This window comes from Planococcus citri, chromosome 1, assembly GCF_950023065.1.
Source record: "Planococcus citri chromosome 1, ihPlaCitr1.1, whole genome shotgun sequence".
NCBI classification, from domain to species: Eukaryota; Metazoa; Arthropoda; class Insecta; order Hemiptera; family Pseudococcidae; genus Planococcus; species Planococcus citri.
The window spans coordinates 86941185-86968159 of NC_088677.1; the positions used below are offsets into that span (position 1 = coordinate 86941185).

The following is a 26975-nucleotide window of genomic DNA, read 5'->3' on the forward strand; positions in this document are numbered from 1 at the left end:
ATTACGTCAGTGTAGTACCTACAATAGCCCCAAGTGCGCGGTAGTATGTGGATATTTCGCGAGCGAAACTCGTATGCACCTATATTTTATATGAATAATTACATCGATTGTTTCAAAACTTTTGCAAATTCGTCAGTGACAAAATAAAAAGTATGATAGTGATACTCCGATTTTTCGATTTCTTCTTCTTTGTGTTGGGGAAAATAGTCGCCCCTTTTTATTCCTACTACGCTAATCGTCCGCGAAAACCTCTACCAGCGCTGAATGAACCAGAAATTTTGACTTTGAGCGCAACGAGTTTAGCTGAAAAAATTAGGACCAAAGTACTCACCAGTGAGCAGGTTGTGAAAGCTTTCGTTGAACGTTGTCAACAAGTCAATGGACAAGTAAACGCTATTTTTGAAGATCGATTCGAAGAGGCTATAAAAGATGCTAGAAATGCCGACCGCTTTATCCAGAGTTATGAAAAATCAGTCGAAGAACTCGCTAAAGAGAAGCCTCTGATGGGAGTTCCAATCACGTTTAAAGAATGCTTGATGGTTAAAGGTGAGTTGAACTGTTCCTTTAAAACATTGAACAGGTTGAGATGGGATTATTTTTGGCAGGCTCTAGTTATACTTCGGCAGTTCCATCGAGAAAGGGCATAAAAGCCGACGTAGATGGAGATGCAGTAGCTGCTTTGAGAAATGCAGGAGCTATACCAATCGCTGTTACGAACTTGCCTAAACTGTCCGGCTGTTTGGAAACTTATAATGATATGATAGGCTATACGAGTAATCCGTATGATCCCAATTTGACCTCTGGCGGGTCTTCTGGCGGAGAAGTGGGTAATTTACTATAAAAATGTCTCGAAAAATATGCCAAAATATGCAGCCGAATAATAATGTATGGATGTTTGCTCTTTCAGGCTGCCCTAATCTCAGCAGCTGGTTCGGTTATAGGTGTTGGGTCAGATTATGATGGATCAATTCGAATACCTAGTCACTTTTGTGGTATATTTGGACACAAACCTACCCAAGGTAAGATTCATTTCGTTTTGTACTTGAATGGTTTGGTGTATTATGGGCATTAGTCCGGCATATGACAATAATAGGAGTAATTGCACCCCACCGCCGATCTTCCGGGACAATTTTTTTCTTAAAGGGGACATCCTAAGGAACATCTTAAAGCAAACTTACCAAAAAAAAAGTTGGCCTTACTTACAAAATGGAGGCCCATTTTGATTGACAGGTCAGCCGTAATCGCAGATTTTGCGTTTTAACATAGGACTTGCACGAACTTTTTCAAACTTTACAAAAATAGATCGAAAGATCATGCAAATATTCATCACCAGTCAAAATTTCGAGTGCTAAAGTGCGTTTTTCGATTTTTGGTGAATTTTTGAAAATCCAATTTAGGCCAAAAATGAGGGAAAAAATCAAAATTTTACCAAATTGACCAAGAAAGCTGAAATTGGGGATATACCCTATTTTTGACATGCCAAATCAATTGGAAACGGTTTCAACCCGTATTGAGCAGTTCTGGAGCATCCAGCAGATTTTTGAAACTTTAAATTTTCACAAAATTTCATCAAATGGAGATGGAAAGCTGAAATTTACTCTACACTCCAATTTTAACACCCTCTGAAGACGACTTCAGGTGTGTTCAAGTCATTTAAGGGCCTCCAGCGACTTTTTTGAAAATTACTGGAGCCTCCAGTAGATTTTTGAAACTTGAAATTTCCCCAACATTAATTTATCAAATGAAGTTGGCAAGCTGAAATTTACTTCGCAGACTACCTACATGGTGATTTCAAATGGTTTTGAAGCTTCCAGCTACTTTTAGGAAATTTCAATTTTCTAAAAAAAAACCATACAATCTTTCAAAAAGTCGCTGGAAGCTCCAAAACGACTTGAAATCCACCAGCAGTCAACTTCGTGGCTTCGACTCTCCATCTCAGTTTGATGAAATTTTGGGGAAATTTCAAGCTTCAAAAATCTACTGGAGGCCCTAAAATGACTTGAACCCACTTGAAGTCGTCTTCAGAGGGTGTTAAAATTGGAGTGTAGAATAAATTTCAGCTTTCCATCTTCATTTGATGAAATTTTGTAAAATTTTAAAGTTTCGAAAATCTGCTGGAGGCTTCAGGGATTTTCAAAAAGTCGCTGGAGGCTCCAAAACGACTTGAAATTCACCTGCAGTACTTCGTAGCGTACTGAAATTAGTCTTTAGAATAAATTTCAGCTTTACAACTCCAATTTGATGGAATTTTGTGGGATTTTCGAGTTTCAAAAATCTGCTGGAGGCTCCAGAACTGCTCAAAATGGGTTAAAACTGTTTTCAATCGATTTGGCATGTCGAAAATAGGGTATATCCTCAATTTCAGCTTTCTCAGTCAATTTGGTAAAATTTTGATTTTTTCCCTCAATTTTGGCCTAAAGTGGATTTTTAAAAATTCACCAAAAATCGAAAAACGCACTTAACCCTTAAACACCCAAGGAAATCCTGAGATGTTATGAAAAAATGCTTTCAATTTCCTGAATTAGATCATCACAAGCATCACATTAACCCACAGTTTGCCCCCCAGCCCCTTAAAGCCGTCTCGTAAAAGCCATACCGATTTATTCAATTTTCCTTGAAAACGGAGAAAGCAAAAACCCCAATGAGGTCAATCATGGAACTGAATGATATACCTTAGTATCATTAGGTGTACTGAATGAGTGAAAGCATATCCCCCAAGATCACCCCATCCCTTTTTGGGGGGCAAATTTTCAAAAAAGTTGGGTTAAAAAAATTGGACCCATGCTCCATTTTTGGATAAACATATTGATGGTAGACCCTTCACAAAATGAAATCATGAAAGGTGTGAAAATGGTGGACCAGAGCGATTTTTTAAAAATTTGATATGCTTGTCTCGATAAAAACCCGAAAAAACAGAGCATGAATACGCAGAGTACATATTATGGGAAATATTATCAAGTAGGCTTGAAATGTCAGAAACAAGAATTGAAAGGAACACAGATGCTTTTAACAGCACATAAGTTCAGATAATCTACAATCCACCCATCAAATCTGTTTATCATTCCGTGGATATTCTTTCTCGATATTTGTCACCAAATAGTTACATCCTACAAAGGTTAGCAGTACAATTGTTTTTCTGCAGAAATATCGAAATACGTTTATCTACCACTTTGAAAAGCTTTACACTGTCAAATTGCAGCACTCCCCGGCATTTCATAATGTTCAAGCATTCATGAAGAAGTCACTATCCCTCCTCGATCATAGATAATGTAGTTCTACATCATGAAAATTGCACGAGCAGAAGTCATCGTTTACAATCATGAGATTGTGACTATAGTCCGGCATATGACAATAGGAGTAATTGCACCCCCCCCGCCGATCCTCCGGGACAACTTTTTTCTTGAAGGGGACATCCTAAGGAACATTTTAAAGCAAAGTTGCCAAAAAAAAGTTGGCCTTACTTACAAAATGGCGGCCATTTTGATTGACAGGTCAGCCGAAATCGCAGATTTTGCGTTTTAACATAGGACTTGCACGAACTTTTTCAAACTTTACAAAGGTAGATCGAAAGATCATGCAAAAATTTATCACCTGTCAAAATTTCAAGTGCTAAAGTGCGTTTTTCGATTTTTGGTGAATTTTTGAAAATCGAATTTAGGCCAAAAATGAGGGAAAAAATCAAAATTTTACCAAATCGACCAAAAAAGCTGAAATTTGGGATATACCCTATTTTCGACATGTCCAATCGATTGGAAACTGTTTCAAACCGTTTTGAGCAGTTCTGGAGCCTCCAGCAGATTTTTAAAACTCGAAATTTCCACAAAATTCCATCAAATTGGAGTTGTAAAGCTAAAATTTATTCTAAAAACTAATTTCAATACGCTACGAAGTACTGCAGGAGAATTTCAAGTCGTTTTGGAGCCTCCAGCGACTTTTTGAAAATTCCTGAACCTTTCAGCAGATTTTTGAAACTTGAAATTTTTACAAAATTTCACATCAAATGGAGATGGAAAGCTGAAATTTACTCTACACGCCTATTTTAACACCCTCTGAAGACAACTACAGGTGGGTTCAAGTCATTTTAGAGCCTCCAACGACTTTTTTGAAAATTACTGGAGCCTTCAGTAGATTTTTGAAACTTGAAATTTCCCCAAAATTTCGTCAAACTGAGATGGAGAGACGAAATTCATTCTGCAAACTAATTTCAATACGCTACGAAGTTGACTGTTGGTGGATTTCAAGTCGTTTTGGAGCCTCCAGCAACTTTTTGAAAAGTTGTATGACTTTTTTTGGAAAATTGAAATTTCCTGAAAGTAGCTGGAAGCTTCAAAACCATTTGAAACCACCATGTAGTCTGCGAAGTAAATTTCAGCTTGCCAACTCCATTTGATAAATTAATGTTGGAAAAATTTAAAGTTTCAAAAATCTACTGGAGGCTCCAGTAATTTTCAAAAAAGTCGCTGGAGGCCCTAAAATGACTTGAACCCACCTGTAGTCGTCTTCAAAGGGTGTTAAAATAGGAGTGTAGAGTAAATTTCAGCTTTCCATCTCCATTTGATGAAATTTTGTGAAAATTTCAAGTTTCAAAAATCTGCTGAAGGCTCCAGTAATTTTCAAAAAAAAAGTCGCTGGAGGCCCTAAAATTACTTGAACCCACCTGTAGTCGTCTTCAAAGGGTGTTAAAATAGGCGTGTAGAGTAAATTTCAGCTTTCCATCTCCATTTGATGAAATTTTGTGAAAATTTCAAGTTTCAAAAATCTGCTGAAGGTTTCAGGAATTTTCAAAAAGTCGCTGGAGGCTCCAAAACGACTTGAAATTCTCCTGCAGTACTTCGTAGCGTATTGAAATTAGTTTTTAGAATAAATTTTAGCTTTACAACTCCAATTTGATGGAATTTTGTGGAAATTTCGAGTTTCAAAAATCTGCTGGAGGCTCCAGAACTGCTCAAAACGGGTTGAAACAGTTTCCAATCGATTGGGCATGTCGAAAATAGGGTATATCCCTAATTTTAGCTTTCTTGGCCAATTTGGTAAAATTTTGATTTTTTCCCTCATTTTTGGCCTAAATTTTATTTTCAAAAATTCACCAAAAATCAAAAAACGCACTTAAGCACTTGAAATTTTGACAGGTGAAAAATTTTTGCATGATCTTTCGATCTACTTTTGTAAAGTTTGAAAAATTTCGTGCAAGTCCTATGTTGGAAAGCAAAATCTGCGATTTCGGCTGACCTGTTAATCAAAATGGCCACCATTTTTTAAGTAAAGCCAACTTTTTTTTTGGCAAGTTTGCTTTAAAATGTTCCTTAGAATGTCCCCTTTAAGAAAAAAGTTGTCCCGGTGGATCGGCGGGGGGAGGGGGGTGCAATTACTCCTATTGTCATGTGTCGGACTATAGTAGGTAGGTCTAGATAGTCAATGAATGATCCGATTCCTTATTTTTGTCAAGGTATCGTTTCTCAAACTGGTCATCTTCCAAGTAGTCCCGACGATGTTTGGCAAAAAAGAAACTCAATAGGACCTATGTGTCGTTACGCGGAGGATTTGAAATTAACTCTGGCTATTATGACCGGTGAAAAAAATGCGAGCTCGTTGAATCTGTACGCAAATGTAATTACCTACATACCTATTTTCTATTTAATAACGAAAATTTTATTTCATTTTTTTCGATACATCAACACCACATTAAAACAGGCAAGTTTTTCATCAATTACTTACTTTTTCTGTGGAACTATTTTTAGGTAAATTTGAGCGAATTGAAGATTTATTATATGCTCGATCGAGGCTTCAAAATAACCGAAGAATCAGTCGATCCGGATATTAAAAAAGCTATTCTCAAAGCAGCCGAACACTTACGAAGTACATACAAAAGCTCTGTTCAAAAAGTACGTGTCATGAGAAAACTAGATAACTTAGGTAACCTTATTTGAGGTGGACTGCCGAAGGTTAGCAATGTGTTAAATCACTTGATCGCCATATCCTGTCTGTTCCAGATCCAAATTGCCGAAATGGACGACACCAGTGAAATGTGGATGGCACACGATGCCCTAATAGAAGATTTCGATTCAATAACAATGAGCATGGAAGATCCATTATTGGTTAATTTTGCTATCTACTAGTTAATTGGAATTATTTTTACTATACTTAATAGTTCGCCGCATATTGCATATAGGTATGGAGTAATTGAAGCCCCCTTCTCACGATCCTCCGGGCCAACTAGGTATGTAAGGAATATTTTGAAGCAAATTTGGCAACAACAAAATAAGTTGGCCCTACGAACAGAATGACGGCCATTTTGATTAACAGGTCAGTCGTAATCGCAGATTTTGCTTTCCAACATAAGTCTTGCACGGATTTTTTTAAACCGTACAAACAAAGATCGAATGATCAAGCAAACATTGATCGCCTGTCAAAATTTCAAGTGCTAAAGTGACTTTTTCGATTTTTGGTGAATTTTTGAAAATCAAATTCAGGCCAAAAATGAGGGAAAAAATCAAAATTTTACCAAATCGACCAAGAAAACTGAAATTTGAGATATACCCTATTTTCGACATTCCAAATCGATTGGAAACTGTTTCAAGCCGTTTAGAGCAGTTTTGGAACCTCCAGCAGATTTTTGAAACTCGAATTTCCCACAAAATGTCATCAAAATGGAGATTGAAAGTCGAAATTCATTCTGCAAACTAATTTCAATACTCTATGAAGTCGACTGCAGGTGAATTTCAAGTAGGTACCTAGTTTTGGAGCCTCCAGCGACTTTTTGAAAGGTTGTGTGGCATGTTTTGGAAAATTGAAATTTCCAAAAAGTAGCTGAAAGCTTCAAAACCAATTGAAACCACCATGCAGTCAACTTCATATCGTATTGAAATTAGTTTGTAAAGTAAATCTCAGCTTGCTAACTCCATTTGATGAAATTTTGTGGAAATTTCAAGTTTCAAAAACCTAGCGGAGACTTCAAAAAGTCGCTGGAAGCTCCAAAACGACTTAAAATCCAACTGCAGTTGACTTTGTAGTGTATTGAAATTAGTTTGCAGAATAAATTTCGGCTTTACAACTCCATTTGTTAAATTTTATGGAAATTTCGAGCATTGAAAAATTTGCTGGAGGCTGCAGTAATTTCCAAAAAGGCGCTGCCGCTGGAGGCTCCATAACGACTTGAACCCACTTGCAGTTAATTTTTATAGCGTTTTAAAATTGGATTTGGTAAAATTTTTATGGAAATTTCAAGCATTGAAAAATCTGCTGGAGGCTCCAGTAATTTCCAAAAAGTTGCTGGAGGCTCCAGTAATTTCCAAAAAGTTGCTGGAGGCTCCAAATCGACTTGAAATCTATCCGTAGTCGACTTCATAGCGTATTGAATTAGTTTGCAGAGTGAATTGCGGTTTTATAACTCCGTTTGATGATTCAAAAATCTACTGGAGGCTCCAGGAATTTTCAAAAGGTGCAGGGGGCCCAAAATGACTTGAACGCACTTGGAGTTGACTTGATAGCGTATTAAAATTGGTTTTGATAAAATTTTATGGAAACTTCGAGCATAGAAAAATCTGCTGGAGGCTCCAGTAATTTCCAGAAAGGCTCTGGAGGCTCCAAAACAACTAGAAATCTATGTGCATTCAACTTCAAAGCCTGATGAAATTAGTTTGCAGAGTGAATTTCGGTTTTATAACTCGATTTCATGATTCAAAAATCTACTGGAGGCTCCAGGAATTTTCAAAAGTTGCTGGAGTCTCCAAAATACACTTGAACCCATTTTCAGTTGATTTTATAGCATTTTAAAAATGGATCTGTTAGAGTGTATACGAGCACGTAAGGTAATAGTGAGGAGGATGAGAAATATTCCTTAGCAGGTGAAAGATTGCCAGAAGTCTGATACGACTCTTTGCAATATCAAGAAAGAACTTATTCGCACTTACCCCTTGCTAGCTCTGCGGCTATTACGATAGCGTCGGATACGTCAACATAAAATACCAACTAATGTATCAATTAGGTCCACTTTCGCGGAATAATAACACATTCGTTAGTTTCTCCAATGTAATCGGTGTAACAAATTACATTCTCTTAATTATAAGGTTTTCTTCAAATATATACATTCACCAATTTAAGATTTTACCAGAAAGCGTAATTAGAACAGAGACACTATGCTCGACCGCCTAATCACGTAAATTCACCACTAATTCACCAATGAGAACTTAATAAATCACAATTCCACGACAGGGCAACTAAGATGAGGTGGTTGATTGCTATATTAAGCCACAAATTAACCAATGAAAATACTAATTAACCGAACCCTAAAAAGGATAGAAAGGAGATAAGAATACGTTTTCAAACGATTAAGTCGAAGGAAAACGGACCAAATGCTCTAGTCCACCGATTCATAGATCGCCTAAGTATTGGTCTATACTACACTCACGTATCTACAACTCGACGAACGAACAAGAAGTGATTTCGAGATCGAACCTAGCTAAAGTTATACCTAAAGCACCTAAAAGTTCCTAAATCGATCTCGAAAGCTGATAGGCTCGCGCTACTTTTACCAAGAGATGGGGGAAATATATTAGCCAATCATAAAATAGATGTAATTACGCGAATTCTCCGCCCATATAATAATATTGGCGCGGACCCCCCGGTGTGATGGAATATTATTCGGACCACCCAATGGTATTCGATAATATTCGAATTCGCAAGTACCTACACTTTACCTTAATAAATCAAACGATCCCTAAGTTGTCAAGACCTAAAGGATGGATTTACCAAGTCCTATAGGATCTTCCCCAACTTAAGAATCGTTATAAGATGCACTGAGAGGACAGTGAGGCCATAATGCCACCTTACATATGCCCCCCGTGGGTTAACTCTTCGGATTCCCCTCAGAGTGAAGCACGGTAAACAAATAAGTGTAGTTATTGCCTGACTGTCAGGGAAGCCCCTCTGCCCCCCGTACTTTACTCGGTTGCGCGGGGAGACAGCTCTGTGAATTTTTGATACAGGATTCTGTATGTAAAAAAAAATTATCAAATGGAAGACTATCTCAATTTCAAATAGCGAAGAATCAATGCCTATGTTCCGGCACAATGAATCCTCAATTCAAGACCCATGATCGATCCGAAGATCATCTCATTGATACATGTGTGAAGAAACAAATGGTCCTTATACTGATTGATTCATCTCTAACATGGTCGAAAATGGTAAGTGGTACTTGTCATCATTATTATTATTTTTTTTTTTTTTGAATTGAAATTTTTGATAAAAAAAAAAACTTCCCCTTTATAATTTTTGTGAGTAGCGAAGAGCCTATTGTCACTTCTTTATAAAGAGTGGTTTTACTATTGTGTGATTGTGATTGTTGACAAAAGAAATTTTTGGATTTTAGTCATTAGAAAAAGAATATTTTCAAAAAAAAAGAATTTGTTGAAAAAAGGTTTAAGCGGTGGTATGAGCCTTGGAGTTACTGAATTGTCTTAACTATTGTTTTGAAAAATTGATTTGATACGTGATTAGCCGGTCCCCTAATTACATTAATTTAAATCGAAGGTATATGTATGAGAAAAACATCTTAATTCTAGTCTATTTCTATCACTATTCTCTAGTCGTAATCTAGTCGTTCTTATTTCAAGTATGAAACAACGTTACGGTGTAGTATTTCTTCAGTCTTAACATTGTTTTTTAATTCTAGTCAATCTTAACTTTATACAGTCGTGCTATTATATAAAAAAGAATTTTGTAGTTTTATTAAAAAATTAAAAAATTTTTATCGAACATAAAAATGAAAGAAACAGAATAAGAAAAATTGGAAATAAAGAAAAAGAGAAAGAAAAATATAATTCCACCACAATATAAAGTGGAGTGTACGTAATTAAAAAACTGTTATATTCACGAAACATAAAAAGAGCAATAATATCTATAATACTAGTTTGCACGTTATTATATGTTTACAAAGAAAATCATATTCACAAGGAATGAAACTGTGGCCAGTTAGCATTACTTCCTATATCTAGTCAATCTTAGCTTGATAAAGTTTTTTGTTATTGACTTATTTTTTTTTGTCTTAAAAAAAAATTCTAACATTGACGGAAGTTTTAAACGTAACCTAAGGCTATACTAAACAGACGTAGAAATAATTAAATTTCACATGGCATTTATGTACAAGAGAGTTTAATCTATATACCTATTATAAATTTATAAACAGACCTATGATCATTTTTTCATAATACTGTACATGATACACATGCATAAGGTTTTTACACATATGCAAATACTAGGATTTTATACATATAATAGTTATAACTATTTTGTTACACAAAAAGAATTATTATAGGAAAAATCAAGATATGGATATGAACATTAATTCTAGGTATGTTTTTGTTTGTTTTAGGTTCCTTTGGCGCCAAGGAGAATTTTTTCTTCACATTTAGGATTTTTCGTAAGTATACTATTTACATCAACTTAACTATACGAGAGTCAAATTTTTAATCTAAGTTTTCTTTTTTTGTTTTTAGATTTGATCCAGAAATTTGGGCACTTAACTAGGTCAGAAAATAGGATCAATCCTTGTAGGGGTGTTGTATGTAAGTGAGTAGGTATTTTATATAAAAAAAATTTTGCTTAGTTTTCTAAAATTTTTTTTTTTTTTTTTTTTAGGTGACAAACTTGGTTCGTCTACACATTTTTGTGTTGTTTATTTAGTACTAATTACACTAGACTATTGTTTGTATTCGAATGTAAAAAAAATTTTAATGTTTTTTGTATACTTTACTTCGTATCGAAATATATAAATTTTTCTCTCTTTTTTTTTTTTTTTATATGACCTAGTAGTCGGTGTCGATCGTATTTGCTACATTTTGAATGTATTATTTTACGACCTCCTTTTTTTTTTTTTTTACTTTCGAACACAAAATTTGACAAAATAACTTCTAATTAAATATAGTAAAGAACATGCAAAGAAAAATAAAACAATGAAATCATTAAATATAGTTTAGGGAACATGCACAACAATGAAATTAATTGTTAAAAATAATTCAACTTTGAAGCATTTTAGAAAACAAAGGTGAGAATTAATTAGTAAATATTCGCCACGAACAACAAAGAAAAGTTTTGGTTTTGGAAACCTATCTTCACGATACTTCGATCCTATTGTTTTTACACTTAAAAAATTCTTTCATTTTTGTGAGTCTCAGATCTCAGTTTGAATTCAAAATTATAGTCATTTCTTTGATTCTTATACGAATTCAAAAACGATAAGTTCACTTCTTTTTCAAAAAAAAAACTTTTTACTTTGGTTATTAAAACGATTGTTTTCAAATAGGTATGTCTTTATATGCAAATTTGTGTTCAATTTTACCTGGATCGTCGTAAGGTTTACGCTTCTTCTTTATCGGTTTCTTCATTGCGGTCGAGGTCCTCTTCGGATGAGTTTTGTTTCTCATCAGTCGGTTTGGCTTTCTTTGTTGATACTGGGGTGATGGTGCACTCCGGCAGGAAAGGAAGCTTCTTGGTGTCCGGTTGCATAATCGTATCGGATAAAGTCGTCTTTGGCACTGGTTTATTTTTTGCTATTATTTGCGCCGCTACCGTCGTTCTTTTACTTTTGGTCGGGTTCACTGCATTTATACATGTTGTCGACATTTTGGAATTCGTTGGTCTCGATGAAGACTCCCGCGATTGTGACTGGTTTCTGTCGTGCGGTGTAGTTATCGGTGTTGACGATGCGACCTCGTTGATTTGGCTTGAAACAGCTGATTCGACGTTTTTTGGCGCAGTTTGTTCTTCCTCTGGGATTTCCATTTTTATTACCGTAGGTTTTTCTTCGACTGGTTCGACTTTTGGCTGCTCTGGTTTCTTCAATTTGCCTCGTAGGTTGACGGGTAAGGGGACGTATTTTTCGGCTAATCGTTTCAGCATTGCGTCGTATTTTTTCAAATCGTAGAAGGCCCCGAGCTCATCTATGTCTGCTGGTGTGCTGGTTAACTCTCTGAAGAACTCATCAATGTTGCCTCTTCTGGCTCCAGCCTTCTGGGCCCAGTCGATGGTTAGGGCTCGTTTTATTTCTTCGAAATCTGTCTTGTTTAGATCTGGATGTTCAATTAATGGGATAATGAAGAGTTCTTGTACGTTCTTTTCTTTGAATAAATCCACTAATTTGTTCATTTCTTCGCAGAATTTCTTATACGAGGTTCCGACCACTATGTCAAAGTTACCGATGGAAATCATGAGTTTCTTTGGTAACTTTTTCAATAGTGTGAGTAGGACGACTAGCTGCGATGCCAGCATGTCTCTACGATAGTAGTTTGTATCGATTGCGTTGTCAGCTGGTGATTTTGTCATGATACGTTCAGCCATCGCTGCAATATGCCCGTCTCCGATCATGAAAACATCGTACATAAATACAACTGCTAGGTCTTTCTTGTCTTCTGAGTGTGCCGCCGCTGAGAAATAGAACGGGTAGCAATATAATGGGTAAAATGGCTCTAGCATTGCAGAGCTGACGCCAAACCGTTGCCTAAATCTGCTGTGGTATTTAGCGAGTTCCATCGCTGGCCTTTCGAGTCGCTCTTCTTCTTGCGATTTGGTTCTTTCTTTATAACGAGATCTGTCCTGATACGGCTTTTCTTGATAACTGCGATTCTGCCATGTATATCGTTGAGCATTGGTATTGTAAAATCTTTGGTTTCCCCAACCTCGTCCATATGAGCGATGCTTATAGCTGTCTTGGCGGTATCTTCTATCATAACCAGGATGGACTTGATCTGGGTATATGTCATCGATTGGCGATGGATATTCTTGCTTGATTTTACTTATTGGGGCTGGTACTCTCGATGACGTTTCCATAGCTTCTCCGAACGTCGCAGGTTGGTCAAACTGAGCGTGGTCATTATCGCTGGTCAAGTCGAACACCACCGGTCCAAGCTGTGACGTCATTAGACCATCTGTTTTTGCGTCTATATAAGTGTCGTATTTTTCTCGTAGTTCTTTCAGTTCATCTTCTTTCTTTGATAGTTCGCTACTTAATTTCGTCACTTTTTCTTGCATTTCCATGATCGTTTCTTTTTGCACTTTGTTTTCACGTTTCACGTCGTGTAGTTCGGCTTGTGTTGCCGGATTCGGCGCGGGAGGCAGTAATTTCTGCATGCATACCGTTAAATCCAATTTCGAAATTTCGGTTCTGAATAGTCTTCGTTTGCAGTTAGGATGACAACATTTTAACGTTGACCAGTTTGAATTGTTGAGCGAATAATCTATACAGTATGCATGATATAGATGTCTGCATGCAGTTACGTGCGGTGGGTCGTCGACTGCTTTTTTCTTCTCATTAATGGGAGCATATTTTCCCGGCTGTAAAAGCGGAAGTAAACACTTGTCGCATAACGCAACTTTCATTTCCATCTGAAATCATACACATTCTTGGATCAATACCTATGTCTTCAGTCTCTATGCTGTGTGACTTCAGTTACATGACGTTTTCTTCTATTCAGCTTTTCACGTATTAGTGTGTATTCGTCTTCTGCTAGGTAGGTGTTATTGTGTTACTTACTTCGGGAGCTGATTTTAACTCAAGGTTTGCGAATCGAGATATAATCTGGCTTTCGTCTTCACTTCGTAGCATGAGATCTTGATACAGTCTTAAAATCGCGAACTCAGTTCACTTTCACACACAATACTTCTTAGAGCAAATTGGCTTAATACAGTTTTCACAACTTAACTTGAACGTTTTGCAACATATACTGATAGATTGTCGTCGTCTGGTCGCTCGATTTTGAATGTTATCGCTATCATGATGTAACTTGATAATTTCTTGGAAATGTGTTCTCCATGCTGTGCTGCGATTAGTGACTATAATAAGTTGCCTATTCCTCTCAATGAAGGGGTTTGGATTTTCCGCTGGGTTTTCTTCATATTTCCGAGTTCAGAATTTTGAACTTTTGTTTTTGTTCTCTTTTTTTTTTTTTTTTATTATTATATTTTTTTTTTTTACATGCAATATTATGGTTTTTTTTTTGTCGATATTCTTATTCGGAAAATATTTGGAATAGGGAAAATGCAATTATGAATAGCAGGATTATTACGATTATTGGTATGCTTCTCATCGTGAATTTCCATCCTATATTGGATGTTTCATTGGTTATTTCAAACTCAGTGAAGACTATATCTTCTACAATTGGATTTTCTTCAGGGATGTCTAATATGTTTTCGTAGTTCTCAACTTCCTCTTGATTTTGTATTGGCATTCCAATAGATTTTAAGCTAAGTGCTTCTTCCTTATATGCATCCATTACCGTTTCAAAAAAAAGTTCATATGGTTCATCTTCGAAATCCATTTCATGATTGATGTTTTTTAGATCCAATTTTTGTTTTTTTATTTCTTTGGGTTGCTCTCCTAGTCGCATTTTTTGTTCTAGTATTCTTTGCGATTTTTTTCTTGCTGAAGTTTTTGTGTTATTTTTTTGTTTTTTAAATATAGATGGTATTATTTCAGCGCTTTGTCTTGCTTTTTTAGAGCCTGGTTCATTAATTTTTTCATCTGTTTCCAGTGTTGGTAGTATGATTCGAAAATCTTTTGTTACTATTTTTTCCGAATTTGGATTCTCGTTTTGTTTTTTTATATCATCGTAATTTTCCTGTTCTTCAATGAATCTTTTTGGTTTTTCCCTTTTTCTTTTGAAAGGTAGGATGTATTCTAGAATTGCTCCTGCTCTGCTTTTTAAAGTTTTCTCTTCTTCTGATTTATTTTTGTGTACATTTGCAGTTTCTGTTTTGCTTGTTCCAGGTTGGCTATTTATTTGTTGCGAGTTTTCTTCTTTAGTTGTTTCTAAGTCATCGGGGTTTTCATCTTCAGTTTGTTTTTTGGGTCGTCCTCTTTTTCGTTTTGGTTCTTCATTTTGTTCAGTGGTTTTTTCAAGATTTTCATTTTGAGTTATTCCTGAATCTTTTTCATTTCCAATTGCCTTTTTAGGTCTTCCTCGTTTTCGTTCTAGAGGCGATTCCTCGGTGTTAGATTCATTAATCTCTGATGTTTCTTCTTCCTGATGACTTGTTTCGGCTTCATTCTTCTTGGCTTCTCTTTCCGCTGCACGCTGTGCACGTGCATTCTTGTTCAATTCATTATAAACAATTTCTGAGGCTTTTTCAAAGTCATTTTTAGGTATTCTTTCCAATCTGGAGTTATTGCAAATTTCAAAGTCTTCTTCCTCTTCTGCTTCTAGGTCTTTTTCGTATTCTGTTAGGAAATCTCTGATTTTTTGTTCTAAATCTCTCGGGTCAAGTTTTGATTTTAAGCAGGTTTCTTTTTGTAATTTCTCTAGATTTTCTTTCGAGATGAATGGTGTGAGTTGCCTAATGTTGGCTACTCTATTTGTTTCGCTACCATCCTTTGGTTCAAGTAGGTAGCAATTATGGCCGTTTCTTTGAATAATCACAAATGGTCCTGACCTTTTTTCATATAATTTCGCAGCTGTTTTCTTTTCAGCGCTAGACTGTTTGTGATTTGTCATTAAAACCCAGTCGCCTGGATTTAATAGAATCGGGTCAAGGTGTGCTTTATTAAACGCGTATTCTTCTTCAATACGTTTTAATCTACGTTTTTCTCGAATGAAGTTTTCAATTATCTGATGATCAGTCATTTCATTTATTTTTTGTTGATTTTGTTCAACCGTATAGACTGCTTTTTTAGCCAGGTTGTCTGCTATTATGTTTGTGAATTCATATTTACGCGCGTAGACGTGTATGAATTCTACATTATCAAATTGTAATTTGATTTCGAGAATTTTTTTAAACAGTTTCTCATGGTGTACTGGCTTATTTTTTGCGTTTTTCCAATTGTTGGTTTGCCAGGTGGAAATCGTGTAGTTCAGAGCTCTGATTGCATAATTACTGTCGCTTAAGACTTTCACCTTTTTTATTTCATTCACCCTTAGGATTTTCAGTGCTATATAGATAGCCATGAGTTCTGCTAGGTTATTTGAACTCGTGAATTCCTTGTTCAGTATTCTTTCTGAAATATTCAGTTCCGAATCTGGAGCAAAGCATATGCCGATTCCTGCGATAGCTTTTTCATCGCCATTTTTCGAGCAGGCACCATCAGCAGTCACTCTGACGTATCCGTCTGTGTCAAATATTAGGTCCTTTTCAGGGTCTAGTTTTGTCTCGATGCATTTTTGGTATGTTGTGGAGGGTAGATCTTTTTCCAGCATCTTCTTTCTGATTTTCATCAGCTCATGAGGAAAATCAAATTTTGTTGGTTTGTGGGGTAATTTTTCACTTATTTGGTCACGAATGCCCCATGCCTCATTAGGCTTGAAACCAAAAGATGTGGGTGTGTTGTTGATTTCTATCTCCACTTCACTTATAAGTAAGTGCCATCCCAGATGAGTTTTGTAGGGATCATAATTTTTATTTATTTTTACTCTGATCTTATCTCCAATGCATCTCATCGTTCTTTCTACAGACGATGATTGAGGGTTATATACATTCGTGTGTGCAGCCTTTATTTCATAATTTTCCAGTAAGTTGTACCAACTATTCGAGATGAATTGTGATCCATTATCAGTGATCACTTTTTTGATTTTTATGCCTTTCTTATGGGCATCTTTTATTATTGTATCCATTTGTTGGCATACTTCTTTCTTCTTTATCTGGAATAAGGTGCGCAACCACGTCTTGTTGGTAAAAATGTCTTTGACTACCAAAAGGTATTTTGGTTGGTATTTTAATGCCGGTAATGGTCCATAAATATCTGCTGATAGGACATCACCTATTGCATACGATTCAATTTGAGCATACTCAATGATTTTTGAGTTTGTGTAGTTTTTGTTCACTTTGCATACTATGCACGTATTGCATATTTCTCTGATGTATGCAAGTGAACATTGATGGTAAAATATTCGGCGGAAAATTGCATCAAGTTTTGCCGCTCCTACGTGTCCGTATGATTCGTGTAGGTAGTCAATTGTATCGTAAAAGAGTTCATCTGGTAAGCATGGAACTTTTGATTTATTATCCAAAATTCTGTGTAGAACTTTTCCAAATTCAGAATTTTTGATCTCAAATTTTGTCATTTTTAACTTCTGAATATCACGCTGCTTTTTGTTGTTGGCTGGGATTTGTTCTTCTAGAATTGCCATGATTTTTTGACACGTAATGTCTGAGCTTTGCGCTTCGGCAATTCTATTTAATTTTCCATGTAGCTCTGCAACATTTTCTTCGATGAAATTTAAAGCCATTGGCTCCAGATCAGTTTGGAAACTTTGATCTATCACATTTATTTCCAACTCTGGAGCTTTCACTTTATAAAGTGCATTGTTTGAATGGAACATATCATATATTAAATGATAGCAATTTAGCACTGTTATCCAGTGTGCTGCTTTGCGATGTGTTTGGCAAATCTCACGGAATCGATTTACTATGGGAAGCAAATTTGATCTTACGTGAATTTTACGTCCATGTAGCCACATCTGTAGTTTTTGAATGCACTTTACTAGACACATTATTTCCCTATCAAATAATGTGAAGTCTTTTTGGTGTTCTTTGAATGATGTTGAAACAAACATGATTATTTGTTTTTCCTCATTTTCTTTGTAGAACAGTACTCCATTTATTGCGTCATCCGTCACCTGAGTATCTAGGTATAGGTCACCCGTTTCAGGGGGTTGTTTTAATTTGAATTCCTTGCGGTACTCTTCTTTGAGTTTTTCAAATGCTTTCTGTTGGGCTTCTCCCCATTCAACGTTCTGTGAGTCTCCTTTTGTGAGTTCATAAATTGGGCTTACAATTTGAGAATATTGTGGTATGAAGTTTCTGTATAGTCCAGTGAGTCCAACTAGTGCTAGTACTTCATTCCTTTTTTTCAAAGAAAAGATGCCATGTTTTGTATGTTTTTTCTCAAATTCATCCAATTTTTTGATTTTCTCACTTTGTTTTTCTATTCCTTTGTCTGATAAGACAAAGCCTAGATGTTCAGCACGATTCCTGAAGAATTGTGTTTTTGTGGGATTCAGTTTTAAACCATTTTTTCGTATCATTTCAAACACGTATAAGAGTCTTTGTAGAGTCACCTCAAAGGTGTCGCCTGAGATCTTTACATCGTCGACATATTTTGTGATGCCTTTTTGACTTCTTATGATTTGATTTATCATGTACACAAATTCTCCACTTGATATTGTCAAGCCATATGGGAGTCGTGTAAATTGGTAGACTTGCCCCTCATATTGGAAGGCTGTAAATTCTTGCGATTCCTCATCAAGTTCTCGTTGCCAGAATCCTGCCGTGAAGTCACAAGTGCAGAAGTGTATATCACCATGGTTTTCAAAAATCATGCTCTCGATTGTGTTGGGTTCTGTGATTACACTCTTTAAATACTTGTTCAGCTCGTCTGCATCCAGACAGAGTCTAATGTCTCCATTCTTTTTTATTACTGGAGCTAAAGTATTTATGTAGGTTGAGTGTGATGGTCTTATTAGATCCAGAGCTAGCATTTTTTCTATCGCTTTTCTCAGACCAGGTTGAAGTTTTTTGCTGGGTCTGAATTTTTCACCTCTCCATGGTTTTAAGTGTTCTTCTCCTGGTATGAACTGAAATTTCACTTTTTCTCCTTTGTATTTTCCAGGATTTAGGCTGAAAATGTCTCTGTATTCTGACAGTTTTTTCTCACCTAACATGGCTTGCTCCATGGTTATTCTACCTTCTTGCACTGCATCCTTAAGATCTTGTTTCAGATTATCCTCAAATATTCTGATTGCTTTAAGTCTCTCATTTTTCAATTCTTTTCGAATTTCTGCATATCTTGTGTGTGCTGTCATATCGTTAGTCACTCTGTGGCTTCCTCTATTTGTCAGTACTCCAAATAGAGAATATGCTTCATGTGCTTCATCTTGGCTTAAGAATGGGATGGAAAATTTTTCATCATATTCTGGCTTGAATTTTGCGATTCTGTTATGAATATCGAGCTTGATTCTTAGGTAGTCCATTGATACTCTTCCCATGATGAATGTATTTCCTGGGGATTCGAGTATATAGAATGGTACTCCTACAATATCTGACCCCATTCTTATTTGGACGACTGCTAAGTGGCTGGCTGATCTTATTATTGAGTTATCAGCAAGTCTCAGTTGGACTGTGCGCCTAAGTGGCACAAATTTGATTGCCTCAGGTGCATCCCTCAGTATTGATTCTATTAATTTCTTCGAGGCTGCATTTGGCAGTGCTCCAGAGTCCAATTGTAACGCTAATGTCCTTGATCCAACCACAACTGGTATGACACAGGTTGGATCTTCGGTTTTCTGAGTTACCAGTTGTGCACTCATTTGTTTGTTCAAGTGTTCTGAATCAATTTTAGCGTTGTCAATTGCTTCTATCGCATTTATTGGTGCCCCTTGAGTATCATTTTCCAACATTTTTACCTCATCTGCCCAGGATACTTTTCTCTTTTTGACAGGAACCGGTTGTTCACATTTACGTTTTAACTCATTCATTTGTGGTTTGCATTGATTTTCTTCGTTGCATAATTCCTTCATTGCTTGAGTGAGGTCATCTTCGCTATCTAGTTGCGATTCCTTGGCACCAGGGTCCATTTGTGGTACTGTTGTGGGGTCATAGATGATTTTTAATTCACCTTTTGTTTCCCTATGTTCTGGATTTTTTCTTGTATTCAATGTTCTTATTTCGAATTGTTGAATTTGGTATGATAGTAGCATCAACATTTCATGGTATGTTGCAATTAATGGGAAGTACTTCTTTAATGGTTCTACATAGTGGAATTTGTCATTGATTGGTACGATCTCATTTGTTTCATTCGTTCTTGGTCTTGTACATACCGTGCCATAGGAATTTATATAATTCTCTGTTTCTAGGTATTGGTATGCTGGTTTCTTCCACACTAGTACCCGATTGTCGTTGGTGGTTCGTTCATAAATTTCTCTGAAGCTCATGTATCTTGATAGTTTTATTTCCTTATCACCATAAGTTCTTGGTTTAATTAGTGGAAATAATAAGATTACGCATTCAGCTTCCTTTTCGTTTAGGAGCAAACTTACAATTTTGCGTAATTCTTTTTCAAGTGCCTCATATGGCTTCTTTGAGTAGTTTATTTCTACTTGGCCAGATCCGACGATGAATTTTTGATTTTTTGGAAAGTCAGCGTTTTTTAGACGTTCGTATAAGTCTTCATAGCTTAGCTGGTCTCGTACATAGTTTGGTAGTGTTTCTGAGAGGTGTCTTTGACCTCTTTTCAGAAAGTGTGCAATGCCATCACCTACCCAAATGTAGTTTATGAACATGTTTTGTATGTTTTCAGGGTCATTATCAAGTGCCCCTTGGCTCTCTGATGGGTTTTTTTCTATGCTTTTGCTGACCTTTGCTAAGTTCATAATTGCCCCTGTGAGCATTTTCATGTCCAATGGTTCATTATTTGGGTTTTTTAGGATCTCAGCAATTGTGCTTATCGCTTGAATATTTATTGGAATTTCTTCCTCTATGTCTTTGCATTCATAGTATTGATCCTCTTCAGAATCATATTCCAAATAGTGCATTGGCATTGTCTGTGTGTCGGTGGGAGTTTTGAATTTAACTCTCTCGTGGTTATTGTCATTTTCTGGAGAATATAATTTTTCTTGTGGTTTCTCAGGGCTTGATAGAACTAGTGGTCTTATTTTTTGAGAATTCTTCAAATATCCAGGTACTTGAATTTTTGAATTCTGCATACCATTTTCATTTGATTCTTGGCTTGAAGATTTTTTGCCTATTATGAATGGCACTTCATTCTTTGGGTCAATTTCTATGTCAGCTAGTTCTCTCAATTTGATTATAAATTGGTCAATATTCTGATCTTCTACAGTGATCATTGCCCTGTATTGGAATGGAGCCTTGTTTGTTAGAAGGTGTATGACCTCTTCATCATGATGAAATTTTCTGTGGCGCAATGTTTTTGCCCATCTTATCATCTGAAAGGCCATTGTCTTTATGTCGTCAACGAATATTGCGTTGTAGCGACATTCAATCATTGCTTCATTTTGGGCTTGAATATTCCAAAAAAATGCCAGGAATTGTTTTTTTACTTCATGAAATGAGTTGACATTTTTAATTGTTTCTTTGAACTGATTCTTATTTTTTGTCAAAATCACTGCTTTGAATGCTATGATCATCTGAGCTTCCGAGATGTCTATTTCACTGAAAAAGTCTTCAAAGTCCTGTAGAAATTCATGGGGGAAGTGACGCATTTCATCCGCAAAAAATATTCCTGCGTTTTTTACGCAGTTCGGATCAATTATTTTGTGTTTACATCTGCGCCATTCACCTCTGTTTGATACAACTGGTGGTTTTTCTAGTTTACGTTGTATTTCTTTTATATCTCTTATCATTTTTCTGCACCCCTCATCTCTGGTTTGAGCAAAATGCTTGATGTCGTTTTTCGTAGATTGTAAGTTTGTAGCAATTTTTTCAATTGCTTCTTCATTGATTTTCTGTTTTTTACTCATCTCTAGGATGGTTTCTTGATTATTTTGAGTCAGGTTATTCGTATCAGAATTGATGTTATTCTCTTGATAAATATCTTCTATCCATTCCCAGGTGCTATAGAAGCAGTTATATACTTCAGTGTTTAGGGCTTTCCTAAATTCTTCAGTTTGAAATAGTTTTTTCAACTTTTCAGATCCCTCTTCTTTTCTGTCTTCCTCATGCCCCTTTTCCTCTGCATTTTTATGTACATCTTTTTCTGTGTTTTCATGAAGCAACTCATTTGCTGTTTCTTCTGTTTGTTCCATTTTTTCCACTTAACTGGTTGCAATGTTTTCTTGCTCTCTACTGCTTTAAAGCAGAGGCGAAAAAGTGATCTACACGAACTGTTTTTATACTCGACTATTACGTATCTTTTTAGAAACGATTATTGTTAAATACCAGAGTTTCTAACAACCGTTTAAGATCGTGAATATTCGTTGCAAATGAGTACCAGCGTTTGTAAGAAGGTTGGCGCATTGTCCCTTTTTCAGGTAGCTGATAATCGGCACTGGACAATGCGTCTGTGGGTGGTGGTGGGGTTCCGAGGCGGATAGCTTTGTAAATAGGATTATGTAAGCTGTTATTTTTGCGTTTTAAATTTTGGGTGTTTTATAAAACCATTCAAACAAAAGGAATATTACGACGATTCGATTTCTTTTATAAAAGATGAGAAAAATGTGGGTGGTCTATTTTCCCTTATTTTCAGATTTTAGTTCTTGAAATTATTCTGCGTATTTTTTGGTGTTAATTTGCCGATGTTTTACAAAACAAATACACTAAAGAATAATGTTATCCGATCCGATTTTCTGTTTAAAGATGCACATTCAGGGTGGTCTATTTACCCTTGTATTTAGAACTTCTAATTTGCGAATATTTTTATATTTTTCTGCATTAATTTGTAACAAAATCAACACAAAAGAATATTTAAAATGGTGTGATCTTTTTATCCGTTTCTTGTAACGGAAAAAATTATGTGTGGTCGATTTTTCGCGCCAATTTTCGCGCCAATTTTCTCATGAAATATTTCCCTTGGAATGTAACAGTTTTCTTCTTCTCGTTTCCTCTAGATTTGCTGATTTTTTGATGTTTAAATCAACTTTTTCAGTTACGAGACTGAAAATTTGCACAGTTTTCATTAATTTGTTTATTCTGATCTTAAAATAAACGTTTCTTGATGGAATCCAAAAGGTAGGATGCTACCTATTTTCAATCTTTATTGCCACTTAAAAACTGACCATAGGTAGAAAGTGTAGGAAAAGGAGAATTTTGGTAGGAAGCTACTTAGTTAAATCTTGCTGCCACTTAGAATTTTCGTAAGTAGAAAATTAAGGATAAAATTCACGGACTATCTGTTCCTAGTTAGTTCAGATAGACAGAGAAAATCATGATTCTGATTGATTTTTTTTTTTTTTTTTTTTATAAAATAATTCCCTCACAATGAGCAACTTTATGAGTTGGAATTATGCACTTCAATTATAATTTTTTAGTGTCTTCAATTTCAAATCCAATTCAGTCTGTTCTATTCCAAAATTACTTCTCGCCTGTTACAGATACAATCAGCTAGTCAAATGAACAGAGTCAATTTCTTCAAAACAGATGTAACTTTAAAAATCATACGAAGCTTGTTTTTTCTTGAAAATTAAACGAAAAAATACCTGTGCTTATAAGTTCAGATATTTTTAAGCTTAATCGGAAGTTCTCCACTTAGAACTTTAGATTTCTGATGGTAAAAATCTCACAGATTTTTTATCCAGATGTCACAGATATTTGAATATAAAATCTGTCTCGCAAGTTCGTGCTTACCTTTTAAGGGAAGCTTTACAGTGATTGGTGCTGTAACTGCCACTTAGAGCACAAGCACTAATAAAATTTCGCACATAAAAGGAACGTTTGGGCGCCAATGTTAGAGTGTATACGAGCACGTAAGGTAATAGTGAGGAGGATGAGAAATATTCCTTAGCAGGTGAAAGATTGCCAGAAGTCTGATACGACTCTTTGCAATATCAAGAAAGAACTTATTCGCACTTACCCCTTGCTAGCTCTGCGGCTATTACGATAGCGTCGGATACGTCAACATAAAATACCAACTAATGTATCAATTAGGTCCACTTTCGCGGAATAATAACACATTCGTTAGTTTCTCCAATGTAATCGGTGTAACAAATTACATTCTCTTAATTATAAGGTTTTCTTCAAATATATACATTCACCAATTTAAGATTTTACCAGAAAGCGTAATTAGAACAGAGACACTATGCTCGACCGCCTAATCACGTAAATTCACCACTAATTCACCAATGAGAACTTAATAAATCACAATTCCACGACAGGGCAACTAAGATGAGGTGGTTGATTGCTATATTAAGCCACAAATTAACCAATGAAAATACTAATTAACCGAACCCTAAAAAGGATAGAAAGGAGATAAGAATACGTTTTCAAACGATTAAGTCGAAGGAAAACGGACCAAATGCTCTAGTCCACCGATTCATAGATCACCTAAGTATTGGTCTATACTACACTCACGTATCTACAACTCGACGAACGAACAAGAAGTGATTTCGAGATCGAACCTAGCTAAAGTTATACCTAAAGCACCTAAAAGTTCCTAAATCGATCTCGAAAGCTGATAGGCTCGCGCTACTTTTACCAAGAGATGGGGGAAATATATTAGCCAATCATAAAATAGATGTAATTACGCGAATTCTCCGCCCATATAATAATATTGGCGCGGACCCCCCCGGTGTGATGGAATATTATTCGGACCACCCAATGGTATTCGATAATATTCGAATTCGCAAGTACCTACACTTTACCTTAATAAATCAAACGATCCCTAAGTTGTCAAGACCTAAAGGATGGATTTACCAAGTCCTATAGGATCTTCCCCAACTTAAGAATCGTTATAAGATGCACTGAGAGGACAGTGAGGCCATAATGCCACCTTACAGATCTGGTGAAATTTTATGGAAATTTCGAGCAATGAAAAATCTGCTGAAAACTTCAGTAATTTTCAAAAAGTCGCTGGAAGCTCCAAAACGACTTGAAATTCACCTGCAGTCGACTTCATAGCGTATTGAAATAGTTTTCAAAGTGAATTTCGGTTTTATAACTCACTTTCATGATTCAAAAATCTACTGGAGGCTCCAGTAATTTTCAAAAGTGGCTAGAGGCTTCAAAATGACTAGAACTCGCATACAGTTGATTTGATAGTATATTGAAATTGGATTTGGTAAAAATTTTTGGAAATTTCGAGCATTGAAAAATCTGCTGGAAGCTCCAGTAATTTCCAAAAAGTCGCTGGAGGCTCCAAAACGACTTGAAATCTACCTGCATTCGACTTCATAGCGTAATGAAATTAGTTTGCAGAGTGAATTTCGGTTTTGTAACTCCCATTCACGATTCAAAAATTTACTGGAGGCTCCAGGAATTTTCAAAAGTGGCTAGAGGCTCCAAAATGACTCAAGTTGGAGTTCAGGTTTCAAAAATCTGCTGGGGGCTCTAGAACTGCTCAAAACGGTTTGAAACCGTTTCCAATTGATTTGGCAGATTGAAAACAGGGTATATCCCAAATTTCAGATTTGTCGGTCTATTTGGCAGAATTTTGCTTTTTTTGCTCATTTTTGGCCTGAATTTGATTTTCAAAAATTCACCGACAATTGAAAAAAAATGCACTTTGGCACTTTAAATTATATGCTGGTGATAAATTTTTGAATGCTCTTTCGATCCAGCTTTGTTCAGTTCAAAAATCTGCGATTTCGGCTGACCTATCAATCAAAACGGCCGCCATTTTGTTAGCAAGGCCAACTTTTTTTTGGCAAGTTTGCTTTAAAATGTTCCTTAGCCTGCCCTCTTGAAGAAAAAAGTTGTCCGGGGTGATTGGGAGGGGGTCGCAGCAATTACTCCGTATATGACATATGCAGGACTACAAGTGAATGATTACCTACAACTTGTAAAAAATTTTGGTTTTAGGACGAGGACGACTCTAGTGTGATTAAAGAACTCCTGAAATTTTTTATGAATAAAGATCGCTTTGCGTTGGATAGGTTGATGGCGGAATGGTATATGGCAGTTGACCGCCCTTTGTTAACTGGTACAAAAATACACCTGTACATGTTAGAAGCGAAAAAGTTAACTAAACGTCTCAAGGTATGGTACCTATATACGTATCTATTTTATTCGCTTAGATTTATTGATTTTAGAATTTCATAGAAATGAGAAAATTTTGAAGTTTGATAGATTAGATACTTATAGCCTACTTACCTATCTTTTAAAATATTTTCGACTTTCAATATACCTACCCACCTATTCACCAACAGAAATTATTGAAAGAAGATGGCGTTCTATTCTACCCAACAAGTGGTTGTTTGGCATGCTACCAAATGCAATTATTCTGGAAAGGTGCATCTTTGGACTATGCGGCGATTGTAAACATACTGGGGTTTCCAGCCACTCATGTTCCCATGGGATTGAATAAAAACGGCATCCCAGTAGGTTTTCAGGTGAGTTTTTTTTTTTTTTGCTATACATAAGTATATAAGAAAGAATTACCTAGTTGTATGAATTAATTTAATTATAGGTATAATTTTCTTGCTTTTAGGTAATTGCTGCCCCTAATCAAGATCGTCTTTGTTTCGCCGTTGCTGAAGAACTTCAGAAAGCATTTGGTGGATGGAAGCCTCCGCCAATGATCTCATAATATTATTATTTGTTGATTTCCCCCCCCCCCCCAGTTAATAACCTACCTATTTACTTTATGGTTATCTAATAAAGCTAATTTTTCAAGTTTGCTGTTCGCTGTTCATTATAAAGATCGTAATGACCTCAAGTTCATAATCAGTGTCTTCACATTATTATAGTGAAATAATAACAAGAGGGTTGTGATCAGCGACCTCAAGTTAGGACTACCCTTTGTCAGATTTGAATTCCATGTAACATTCTGAGTTGAAAAAGTTATGAATGCTCTCAAAATCATTTTATTTTCAATATCACTAGTGGGATGAATAACTTTAAAGTTATTTTTCTCAATTTTTTGTTGTTTTTTTTTTTGATTTTCCAATTTTTAAAAATTTAAACGGCTGTATCTTCTTGAGAAATTAAACTAGGAAGCTGGTTAAGGACTCAAAATGGCTCCCTCTGATCCCCCCACCATCCTTGTGAAAAATTAATTTTCATTTGAAAAAACCATTCTCCTTTTTCCGGCTTTAGGCATCACTTCCCAGCACAGGTAACTTACATAAAGTAAAAGGTGAGAGGAAGAGCATACCACATACAATAGAAAGTTTCAAGGCTGATCCACTCTCACTCCCATCAATTTTAAAATAATAAATTCCGAAAATGTTGAAAATTGAAATCAATAAATTACCTGCGCAAGAATCAATGAATAAGTAAGTGCAGACTACACAGAATTCCAATTTATGAGTATATTTTGCGTGAAATTAGAATCATGGATAATAATTATGAAAGTAGGTACTTGAATATTAGCAGCACTACCTAGC

The 26975-nt window shown here is 35.9% G+C and overlaps 1 protein-coding gene across 1 annotated transcript; it reads left to right on the forward strand.

Moving 5' to 3' along the window:
- On the forward strand, positions 1–26262 carry LOC135839675 (fatty-acid amide hydrolase 2-A-like). The gene is made up of 9 exons (XM_065355813.1): positions 1–546; positions 606–823; positions 908–1019; positions 5447–5607; positions 5739–5882; positions 5991–6095; positions 25450–25626; positions 25797–25979; positions 26078–26262. Exons 1-9 carry the CDS (start codon positions 153–155, stop codon positions 26174–26176), a joined length of 1593 nt encoding a protein of 530 aa, XP_065211885.1. The 5' UTR covers positions 1–152; the 3' UTR covers positions 26177–26262.
- The last annotated feature ends 713 nt before the right edge of the window (positions 26263–26975 follow it).